At 36.5% G+C, this 12,254-nt stretch overlaps 1 protein-coding gene across 10 annotated transcripts in view; it reads left to right on the top strand.

Moving 5' to 3' along the window:
* The window catches only part of ARB2A (ARB2 cotranscriptional regulator A), a 430,201-nt gene that overhangs the window by 258,949 nt on the left and 158,998 nt on the right, over positions 1-12,254 (top strand). For all 10 annotated transcript variants that reach the window (XM_082378256.1, XM_082378255.1, XM_082378263.1 and 7 more), the window contains one exon: positions 10,980-11,096. In XM_082378256.1, the coding sequence (XP_082234382.1) occupies positions 10,980-11,096 (117 nt within the window). The remainder of the gene's footprint in view (positions 1-10,979; positions 11,097-12,254) is intronic.

The following is a 12,254-nucleotide window of genomic DNA, read 5'->3' as shown; positions in this document are numbered from 1 at the left end:
CCTAGCTCCACTTCATTTAATTGTTTTTCTGGGGTTTTATCTTGTTCCTTCATCTGGTACATAGTCCTCTGCCTTTTCATTTTGTCTATCTTTCTGTGAATGTAGTTTTCGTTCCACATGCTGCAGGATTGTAGTTCTTCTTGCTTCTACTGTCTTGTAGCCTGAAGTCAAAGCTGATTTCTCAAGGCCTGTGCTTTCCTACGGAATCAATCTTGTTGTCTCGTAGTTCAGAAACCCATTCAGTGGCCAGAGCGGTGGGGACTGCTGATTTGTCCATGGCGGCCGGGCTGAGGCTCCGTCTTCAGGAGGGAACTGCTGGGTGGGCACAGAGGGCACCTGCACCTTCAGACGTGAGCTTGGGTGGAGTAGCAGGAGGTTTGGGGGCTGGAGCAATCCATTCACCCTGAAATTCCTCCTTGGTCACAGCCTTTCCAGCAGTGGCCTGCTCTTTCTTTTCTGTCTCTTCAGCATCTCAGTGGAATGTCTAATAACCCACAGTTGATTAACACATTCTCTTTTAAAAACATTTTGGTGATCTTACTTTACTATGTCAATGGGTCAGTGCCTACACTGGAATCTAAAAGTAAGACCCCCCCCAACATATGCAAATAAGACCAGTGCCACACCATTTCTACATAAACCTGAGACTACATTTGAAGAAATATGATCAAATGAAGATTAATCTGAATTTCTAGAGGCAAAAACTCAGAAATGTCTGCGGGCATAGTGTAAGTAAGATCTGGAAAAGAATCAAAATCACAAATGTCTTTAGTCCCAAAATTTATATAACTCATTACTTATTTTCCTTTTATTATAGGAAATAAAGGCTGAGATCTGAAAAGCTAACAGCTACTTTTATGGTGAAATCTTTCTGTCCATGCTCACCTTGCCTTTTTCCCTCCCAATACTACCAGGTGTGTGTTTATCATAGCAGACATTAAGTAGTGATGATTGCATTCTTTATTTGAAGTTTCGAGTTACTTTGTAACTCCATTCAGGTTTGAAGTCACAAGTATACCTTGCTTTATCTGACATAAACATTTCATTTGAAATTCAGAAAATCAAATTATTCCCCAGTAGATATATAGGATAACTTTTGAAATTTGTGATTTTGATTTCTCTATACTTTTCAATGGTCAATGCTTCTGTGTCTTTTAATTTTGTGTTTTTCCCTTTTTAATCTTTAGTTAGGGCATAATGCAAAATTTGATGAGGTAGATAATACAACATCAGATTGTGAGACCTAAAATCTAAGATAAATTTGCTTGATCTCATAGTTATCAGTTAAATCATAATGTAAGCCTGAGTACACAAATACGACAATAGAGTGCTAGGCATATTGGAAGGATAATTTAGATTTGAATGGACAAGGCTAATGCTTAATTTTAATTCTGGCCTGTGGTGGCCATTGTGACATACTGCCTAGTAGCTCCTTAAATAAAGGAGTTGTTGCCCCAAGTCCTGGGAGTGCTTTCAGCAGACAGCCTTCAGCTGTCAGCCCCTTGAGGGATTTCCTTGGCTGCTGTGAGGATCCAAATTCAAAGACAGAACAGTGTGGGAGATTAAGGGCTGAGCCATCTGGGCCCAGCTTGGGATGACTCTGAAGGGTCATTCTAGGTCCAGAGATCCCCTGGGGTTATGCAGGGTTGTCTGGGACCTGCATCTTACGTTGACTTCTCTCTGCCCATTCTTGCTTTGTTCCCCTCCCTTCCTCAGATGTTGATCCTAAGGGCACTCCTTTGTAACATCCTGCATGCTAAATTCCATCTCAGAGTCTGTTCCCTGGGGAACCCAACCTATGGTCTATTTCTAAATATGCCAAACCAGACGTTGCTGTAACTTCCTAACCATCACTTTCCCTGATCTATTCCATTTTGTAAATAGCGCCTCCATTCATTCCACAAATAATTTTTGAGCACCTACTATGTGCCAGTCACTGTGTAGGGAAAGAGATGTGGTGTTGGCCCAGCAAATATGATCCTTCCCTCTGGGAGCCTACATTTCAGTGGGGAAGAAAGATAGTGAACAAATCATTACCAGTATAATAAGTATTTCAGCTGGAAAAATATAGGGTATTATATACAGATAGCCATGGTATAAAGACACAGGATTTGGAATTAATAGGTTTAGCTGAGCCACATACTAAGTGTGTGAATATGGGCAAGTCACTTTCTCTAAGCATCACTTTCCTCATCTATAAAACAGGTCCATAATACCTCAGCTACCAATCTATTTTAAAAGAAATTATTCTATCTAAAGAGATAATCTATATATAAATACTCAGAATATTAATGGTCTCTACAGAATTTATCTGAACCTGGCTTCCTTCCTGAGTTGTGAGTTCTTCCCAAAGGTCAAAAATCAACCTAATGGTAATAATGTATTACCTAGAACAGTTGATAAATTAGAATATCGCTACCCCTGTTTATGCCAGGTAACAGAGTGTGCAGCCTTTAAAATTTATTGAAAACAATACCGATAATTGGAACCTGAATTTTTTATAAAAATATTGTTAAATTTGTAGAATAACTTTGAAAACTTTAATGACATTTCAAATGCACCAACATCTATGTGGAAATTCAATGTAGAGGTTTTTTCCCCAGGTTTAGTGAGGTATAATTGACAATTAAATTTTGTGTATATTTAAGGTGTACAACCTGATGACCCTAGTATCTGTATACATTGTGAAATATTCAACCACAGCCAAGCCAATCAACATATCCATCACCTCACACCTAAGGTAAAGGCTTTTAAGAGAAATTTGTTAAATAACATGATCTCCTGCACTCAGTTATCTACTATGTATCTTTATGGCAGGAAATTGTATCCCTTTATCTTTCTTTTTCCCAGACCTAAAGAAAATGCTATGCTTTCAAACTTAAGTATATTAACATTCTCCCAGCTGAATGTGTAGGCCTGCCCCTGCCGAACCTATATATATACCAAAGTATTTATAGTATATACCAATTACTAAAGGCTCATAAGTGATTTTTAAACTTAGTATTGTGAACATGCTTTCTACCTATTTGCATCAGAAACATTTCTTGGTATGTAGTACATTTATAAAGTTTTAAAAAGTTTTCTCATTTTTCCATTTAAGACCATGTATTGTCATCATTTAAACATCTCCTTTGCTAAGCCTGCCTTAGTGTTTTGGACTGGCAGTGTTTTTAGTCCTTACTTATACTTTTATGATACATCCACTTCATATATATTCATTGTAATTTTCAAATCTGTGTTTTATAATATCTTGCCAACTTTGGTCAGTCTTCTAACATTACATAATAAAACATTTTTATCAAATAAGTCACCTTGGTAAAGCCTTACACTGGCTTTTTAATCTGTGACCTCTTTTATTTTTTTTTTCTTACAATTAACTTGCTATTTTCTTGATTACTAAAGTAAGTTTCTCATACTGTGGCTTTTTTTTCTCACATCATGTGTTTTTGTAAGGCACTGGTCTTCTTTCCCAGCTCCTAGATTTTCAGTCACTTAATATTTGTTTTGTTTTGTTTTGTTTTGTTCTTTTTCTTTTCAACCTACCTTCCACATGCTTTTTTGTTGTTGAAGGAGTCTGCACGTGGCAGCATGGTCTAGGCAGGAAAGGAAAAGGAAGTTATTACTGCTCTCTTCTGGCCGCCTGCAATAATAAATCATAACTTGCCATTCCCTAACTGGTGGCTGGAGACTTATCTTCATAAATTCATGTGACCCAAGAAGTTTCAGTTTACATACCCTATCCCTTGGGGTTCTTGCCTGTAGAGAGCCTTTTCCTTCCTGAAATTAGACAAAGGTTGTAAGAATTGAAGCTAGGGCTTCAAAGCACAGGAAAAGAGAATGTTGTCTTATCCTGTTGTTACAGTGGAGCTCCAGCTGGCCATGTTTACCTACCCAGGGTGTGAGGCTGCATGTCCGTCTGTGAGGGTCTGCACAGCGCTGAGGCTTGCCCTTAAGTTTGGAACTTAGGAACTTTGGGAAATATTTCTTGTATGTTTTCCTACATGGTTACTTTTTTAGTGACAACTCTCTAGGTTTAGGTATATCCTTAAATTGCTAAGCATTGAGCGCAAAGATTTACTCATTTGCTAGAGTGACATTTAACTTCTGTATTATACATTCAGTGACCATATAATTTACTATCCAAACCAAAACACTTTTAACTGTGAAAGGGGACATTATTAATAATTATACCAGGTCAACAGGCATAAACCAGGACTGTCCTGGACTATCTGGAATGTGTGGTTATCCTATTTATACCTAATTATTTCCTTTGAAAACATTTAAGCAAGCCCAAATCACTTTACATAATGGAGAAAGTTGGCGTGGAGGTGGGTGTAGTAACTGTATGACACTTCTTAACTGCTACCCTATCAGCACAAATGTTGGTGTCACTGAAGAATACATAGATAACCATATCTAAAAGGAAGGATACATTTTAGAAATTAAAAACGAATGTCAAGGTAATAATAATAGTAGCTGACAGTATTGATTGCTTACGTGTCTTATCTTACTTATCCTTCAGCCACCCTATGAAGTGACTCCCACTTTTGTTGTTCTTATAATTAGTTTTGATTAATAATAAATTTATTTTTCCCATTTTTGTACTCTTATAATGATTAACCAAAAATAAAAATGTAAGGACATCTTATTCCAAAGCCTATGTGTGTTTTAACTACAACACTATACTGCCTTCCTCTGGACATACTTCATATCTCTGTGATTACCTTTTTAAAAATATAGTCAGCTACACTCCCTTTTATGCAAAAAACAGCGGTAAAGAGACTCTCTCTCTGCCAGCTTGGCACCGCTGAGCCATGGCTCCGTGTTTTGTAGCCGGCCCAGTAATTCTGAAAGGGTTCACTGGTGCCCAGAAAGTGAGGTTGCCACAGTATGGCTTCAACAGTTGTTTTAATTTTCAAGTGCATGGTGCTATTACTGGTCTAGTATTCTGATTACAGGATTTTAAACAGACGCAATAATCAGCTCTTTCTACTCCTCAGCCAGGTGATTTTAGAATTATTGAACCACATACTCTAAGGAAAAAGCAGCCCTTCATAAATTTTTTTCCTTTATGGATCTATGACCCTTTAAAAAATAATATTGTCATTAAATGCATTCTAAATTAAGCTTCTGTTACCTTCTACATTGAGAAAGGAGAATGCACTAGTTTACACATCAGGAGTAGTTTGCATTGTGTGTTTTTGTGGGATCCTCTACTATAATTGTGTACCGTGTGTCAGGTCCTCTGCAAGTTGCTTTATGTTTAGTTCATGTCATCTCACAATAACTCTATGACTTAGTTTATTATCTCCCTTTTACATGTGATGAAATAGAGACACTGAAAAAGTTGAAATAATTCACTCAAGGTGTTACTACCAGAAGTGGCAGAGCAGGGATTTGAACCCAGGGAATCTGACTCCAAGGTCCTTGAATCTAACCACCGCACTCCTTATGAAGACTGCTTACTGGAAAGCTTCTACTTCTGAAGGAGGAAAAAAAAAAAAAAGTGAATGCACATGAGAAGTGTGAACTATAACATGTGAGAGCTGAGTGTCATACTTGTCTGAATTTCCTGCTGGGCAGTTTAGGCTTCATATTTCATCTACCAAAGTGTGTGCGTATTTCATTATAATCACTAGAGGTGCTTCAAGAGCCTTGGGTGGCAGAACCAAAGTTTTAATGTTGCAGCAAAGATATTTGTTCTGTGGGTAGTATGCTATTGGGATCGACTTGTACAAAAGAATCTTCAGGAAGACGTTAACAGAAAAGACTCTACCAAACCCATTGTCAGCTGATTAGTCATCTTGGCCCAGGGCACATTTTTAACCCGGTAGGCCTGATAGCACAGAGGACAGTGCACCACTCGCTAGCGGACATACAGGGAGAACTGTAAAATGATGGGAGAGGCTTGTGGTAAAATACCAGAGTTTGTCGAACCACATAAAGACTTCACTCAAGTAGAAGCACTGAGTGTAATTATAATCTGCATAACGAAAATGCGAAAAGGTATCAGCTTTTCATACTTTCCAAACTTTGGAACAACTTAATCTGAAATCTTAACTTGAGAAGCTCTAGAGGGAGCTAATCTATTTATATACATGCGTATTTTTTTAAAGACATCTCAAATCTCAACCGTGCTATCAACCAGACTAAGGATTCATTCATGCTCATACAGTAGTAATGATCTTCAAATTTATAAACGTACAGTAGTGTCAGATCTTAATCTGAAGGAAACATGGCTTATTTGATTTTCTTTGAGAATATTCTTTCCTGTGCAAGTGATTCACATGCTGTAACCCTCACAGTACATATGTGTAACACATGTCAGAATTTAAAAAGAAAGTAATGGCTTTTGCTGATGAAAGACTTTTAAAATATTTCCCTCAAAAACATGTTTAAAATATATATGCAAATATAAATATGGGTCTACATGCACATATATACATCCCTACCCCTAAGGCACACTGGCTCTTTCGGGAGGTCCCCTCGGACTTTAAAATAGAAGACATATTTATTCTGAGTGCTGTGGCTGCTGGGTCACAAATATGGGAAAGTAAAATTATCTGTTTCTTCTTTTAGGTCAGGGTGAAGACAACCCAGTTCAGGGTTCACTTCTTTTTCAGGTTGGGAGTATTGAATCTAGTATTAGGTTGGATTTATAATTTCCAAAATCCAAGGCCCTGGAGTAGAGACATGAAACTACCCCCACAGATTTCATGGTAGAGCATCCCCGTAACATCAACATTTCCCTGCCTTCAAAAGCTTATCTTCTAAGCTAAGACAAATGGACAGCAACTTTTTCATTTGATTTAGTGGAAGTAAAAGAGTCTTTATGTTTTCCTTTGCTAAAAGTAGCTCACGGTAGAGTTCTAGAAGAAATGAAACCCACAGAAAAGTTAAACAGTTTGTAGGTACAAAAAGGGAATTAAGGAACTTTTAGGGTGACATGAAGTATTTGAACTGGGCCAGGTACTTATGAAGATAGTAAGCAGGTACATCATTTGAGGGCACTGGAGAAAGCATGGTGAGGTAGGTTAGGTGGACAGAAAAGGCCTACCTGATTTCTGGGGAGAGATGGTAGCAGCCCTGTGGAAGGACCATATCCATGGAGGGGAGAAAAGGTAGCTGCCACTGACTCTGGCTCTTCCGCCCTTCTGGTCCTCTGGTCTCCATCTTGCCAAATACTCTTACACTCAGATAAGCTGTCTTATCTTGTTATAGTTACTTAATGTTTAAAATCTTACTCTTACTCTGGAAGAAAAAAAATAATAGGTATTTTTTTTCTCTCAATTTCAACCCCATCAAAAATTTTAATAATAAGATGAGCCTGCATACAGATGGTATATGTTTTTACTGTTCAAAGTACTTGATATTTAATTTTGTCAGACTGGGAGCATGCAGTACAATGAAGGAAAGAGCAGATTAATTGTGTATAAGCTAAAGTGAAAAGACATTATAACAAAAATGGAATAGGTGAACAGAATTAGGAAGGGGAAACAAAAATATCAGGTGACAGCATCAAATATTTGTATTCTCAAATCATCTATATGATTTATAGAAATATTTAATTTTCCCTGTTATCCTATACATCATTTATTGTAGAACTGTAGTAATAATTTTTAATGCTGTTGATAGTGTGATTTTGCTCATGGCTGATTTCTCTTAGCATGATTTTCAGAATTTCAGCATTCTTTACTGATTTGGATTTGGATTTTTTTTTAACCATTCTTTTAAATGTCCAAGTCAATGAAATATTGTATATATAAAAACAGAATTAATCAAATGAGTTTATTTATATAAGAGTGTAATAGTATATTACTGAGAAATAGACCCCATGTGATACAAATGAAAGAACACAAGACATAAAGTCATGGTCAAGTCAGAGCTGTGTCACTTTACATGGCCACAGATATAGAGTCATATCTGTGTGGCCTTTAACCAGTTTCCCAGCTTCAGTTTCCTCCTCTGAAATGGGGGAAATGATACAAGTTTTATATACATTTCAATATTATTTCAGAGTGAAGTGAGATTGACTGTGTATTCATTTTGAAATGTATGAAGTGCTGCTCAGATAGAAACAAATATTATACACACAAAGAGAAACAAACAATATTTTAATTATAATTTTACCATACATTAATTAAGCCATGAAACTTTAGGACGTTGATGTCTGGGTTATCAAAATTTTTTTTTCACTTTTATTCAACTCAATACCATACTGCCATACTGAAGACATTATAACAAAAAAATAATGCCATCTTTCTTTTTTGAAAGATTGGTATTGAGATCACAAGCTCTTACCATTTTTAGAAATTAAGATCCCTCTAAGAGTCTAATGAAAGCTAAGCATCCTCTCCCAGAAAAATATTCATATCACGTACAGACAGAATTTTGCAAAAATTTCAAAGGTGTTCATATCCATGGATCCTAATAAAAACCACATCTCCACCTTAGATTGACGTATAGTAGGACTTCGGTCATATGGCTTCTTTCCTTTCAGATTTCTGGGTTTTCCAGACTATCACGGTCTTCTGCTGTGGACTTTTAAAGAAGTCGTTTTCCTGCCCAGCTGTGCCTCCACCCATTCCTTGCTTTAACTGTGTTCCATCTAAGGTCTGTCTCTTAAACAGTCTTGATTCCTGTGTTCAGTCTACCCCCCACTGCCATTCTCCAGCATTTTTTGTCAGTGCTCATTCCCAGTGGAAGCAGTAAGGGAGAGAATGGGAGCTAGGAACCACACCAACAAATGCAAGAAGCAGAGGCTTTGGACGGAAATGGCAGTTGCAAGAAGTTCCAGTACTACCAGTTGCAGCAAGGCCAAACAGAGGAAAACAGTCTGAAAAACTAAAATGTTACGATTCTCACCGATTTAAAATTCTACTAATCCTAAACAGTCAAATATTTGAAATTTTTTGTTACTGGGTTCATTTGTAAACAGCTCTTGATTGAGATCCTCTGGAATTTGACCATTCCCCTCCTCTAGTAATATAATATGAAAGTGCTTTTTAAACTGTAAAGAACTGTAGCAATGTAAGGGAGTGTCATGCTGGATTATTAATGTGGTTTGATGTGATGTGAAGAAAAGTTACAGATCTTCACCATCCATTGTGTGAAATGTCAGCCAGATGAACAAACAGACCAAAGTTTTTTCGCTCTGGTAATCAGTCTGTCAACTGTATATTTTTCCAGGTTTGTAGAATTTTAATCCCCAGATTTTCTACTTTTGCACTAAATCCTCAGCCTTTTCAACTCTTAATTTTATATCATTTCACAAATGGTCCTCAATATCTAGTGCCTTCAGACACTGTCACCTTAAATTTAAGTCAGCATGTGTCAACAACAACCAAAACAAAATTCAGCACAAATATTTTTAAATGCAGACATATTCTTAGACTACCAGAAGAGTGTGGTGTTCTTATTTAGTAACTTCAACAACAATCTTTCTAGATCTCTTAAGTGTTCCTGTTTAGAAAATGAGAATAAGGACATATAAGTTCTTCATGAGCCAGGTGGATTCACTGTTGTGGAATTTGGGGGTCTATTATCCAGTGTCAGTTTAAATTTCTATATTCTAATGCCATTGTAATCCAATAAGAATCTATTTTTAAAATAAAATCAAGAAGCAGGTAGTAAACTGCTTAATAATGAATGTGAAGTATCGAATTAGAGTATTATTTTATGCTTTTAAAAATATTATTGGTACTGCCAGGTGAATTTTTGCAGTAATATTATGATGTTCATAACCAACATTGATTTTAAGATTTGCACATTACATAAGCAGAAACCACAAGGCACAAAGATTTAGGGTGCAGGAATGCTGCTGAGGCAGCATTAACAGTGAATTAGATTCCCATTAGGTACTGTTTAGTGAAAGGGGATGTGCATATGCAGGGTTTAAAGAAATTTAGGAGAGAGACATTTTTAATTCAGAATGCCAACAGGCATCATTTGGTATTAGAAGTGTGGCTTGCATTGTTTTCTGTGTGAGCTTTCATCACCATTTAGAATTCTCCCTTTTTTTAATGCAGTAATGTATTTTTGATAGACAATAAATTAATAGTAAATGATAGAGAAATTGCTCTTTTTTAGAGGGAGAAAAGACATTTGATGCAAAGAAAGAGTGAAGGCATGGCTATAAAATTCAAGGCTACTAGATACTGTATTGTGACTAATTTTTTTATTAAGCTTTCTTATATTTGTTGTGTCAAATCAGTTACTAGTGTTAGTAGAGTTAGAATGTTTATGATCCTTGTAATCTAGAACTATTATTTCTCAGTTTCTTTATTTTGCAGACCACTGATGAATTCTTCCGTTTCTTCAAGCCAAGTGGCTCTTTTTTAAGTTTTAGAACGATTTAATTTTATAGAAATAACATTCTATAGAAAGAAGTTAAAATGTAATCATTTTTCAGCATAAAAGAAAGCAAAATGACATTGATAATCTTTGAAGAGAAAGATCTTTGTGGTCATTTAAAACACCAAGGAATTACAAGGCCATGGTGAAGAGCAGGCTAGTTAAATTGGAAAAGTCAAAGATATCTTTCTTTACTGACGTGCCATCTACTAAAAATTAGCAGAAGTTAGTCCTAAGTAGCTAACAGTGAACCCCTGGTACAAGTCCCTGAAGCACTGAAATAGGACGTGGTGGAAGAAACTTATAAAAGAAGCCTTCAGGGATTCCCCGTTTTTTCCCCTGTGATGCCTTTAATCCTTGAATTGTCAAACCACGTGGAAAATAATAGAGCTGCGTAGTTCTAAGACTTAAGGGGTATTGTCTTTCGAAAAGAAAATATTAGGTCTTTTCACACCTCTGGGCAAGAATAAGGCATGTGTTCAGTGTAGAAAAGAGTAAATTTGAACAAGAGATGCATATTGCTTTTTCATTTTTAATATAATATTACTGTTATCTATGACTAAGCAGATTGCACCCAGTAGGGAAAAAAATTGTGGCCAATATTTTATTTTCCTTTTTAAAAACAGATGATTCAACGAGAAGCAGATGTGAAAAGTAAGGTGACTGCTGTGGCGTTGACAGACTCTGTTCACAATGTGTGGCATCAAGAAGCTGGCAAAACGATTCGAGAATGGATGAGAGAGGTGAGATGATTTTTTTCAGTGCTGAGATGAATGAGTGCGAGCCTTTATATCTTGAGCAGCCCCACTAACTTATATCACCTCCCACCGCCAAACTCCCTTTCTGGAGGCAGAAAGAGGGAATAGAGAAAACTAGACATGGTTGAAATAATAATAGGAAACCCTTCTGAAGAAAGACTACTTTTTTGAAAGCCCTCCTCCCCTTTTTCTTTTTCTTTTTTCTTTTCTTGGCTTTCTATAGAATATCCCCTTTTTCTTTTTCTTTCTTTCTTTTTTTTTCCTTTGGCTTTCTATAGAATATATGTATGCATACAGTATATAGTAGGAACTTTGGCTGAATAAGGTCATGATCTGTTAGGAGGTTATTATTCCCTGATTTTTAATTTTGGTATTTAGCATTGGTACTGCTTAATTACAAGAAACAAGCCCAATATACACTGTCTCATTCTTTTCTTCAGAAGTGGTCAATATGTGCCCCTCTTAAATGGATGGCTCACTGCTGCCAGTAGGGGGAGAAGAAGTGAAAAGCTGAAATAGTGTTTTGCAGACCCTTGAGCTAGGAGAAACCCAGGGGCTGGTCGTGGTCCAGCCTCAGGCTAAGAAAGCTTTTTCACACTTCCTAAGGGCTTGTGAACCTGAGAATTTACAAGGACTCATTGAACATGCTCCCATTTTTCAAAAAACTTTCAGCTCATTATTTCCTTGATTCCTATTACAGATATATAGCTGAAATTTCTTTTTTATTTGTATTTATCTTCCTGATATTATAAGCAATTGACATTAGCCACGCCACGCTTTAGCAGTTGTTTAATCAAATCAGTACTTATATTTATATATATGAATGAGCTGGTTGACCCTCCTGATTTTCTTCCAGTTTTTTTTTTTTTTTTAATAGAATACCCAGGTATTTATTCAGCTGACCTCTCATTATAGGTACAGTAACTTCTGCCAGTACTCATGGTACACCATAAGGACCAGAGAGCTAATGTTTGAAAAGAGTTCTGAATAAACAGAAGGACTAGACTATATAATCCCATAGTGTTATCGTATCACCAATCTGTTTTCACTGTTGTTATTCTCCATTAGAAAAAGTATTTTCATCATGCAGAAGTCCAAAATATTTTTACTCCACTCATAATAAACATGTAAAGGTGGGGTTCT

The sequence above is a fragment of the Balaenoptera borealis genome (genome assembly GCF_965194805.1).
Source record: "Balaenoptera borealis genome assembly, chromosome: 2".
Taxonomy (NCBI): domain Eukaryota; kingdom Metazoa; phylum Chordata; class Mammalia; order Artiodactyla; family Balaenopteridae; genus Balaenoptera; species Balaenoptera borealis.
This window is presented reverse-complemented; position numbering and strand designations above follow the sequence as displayed.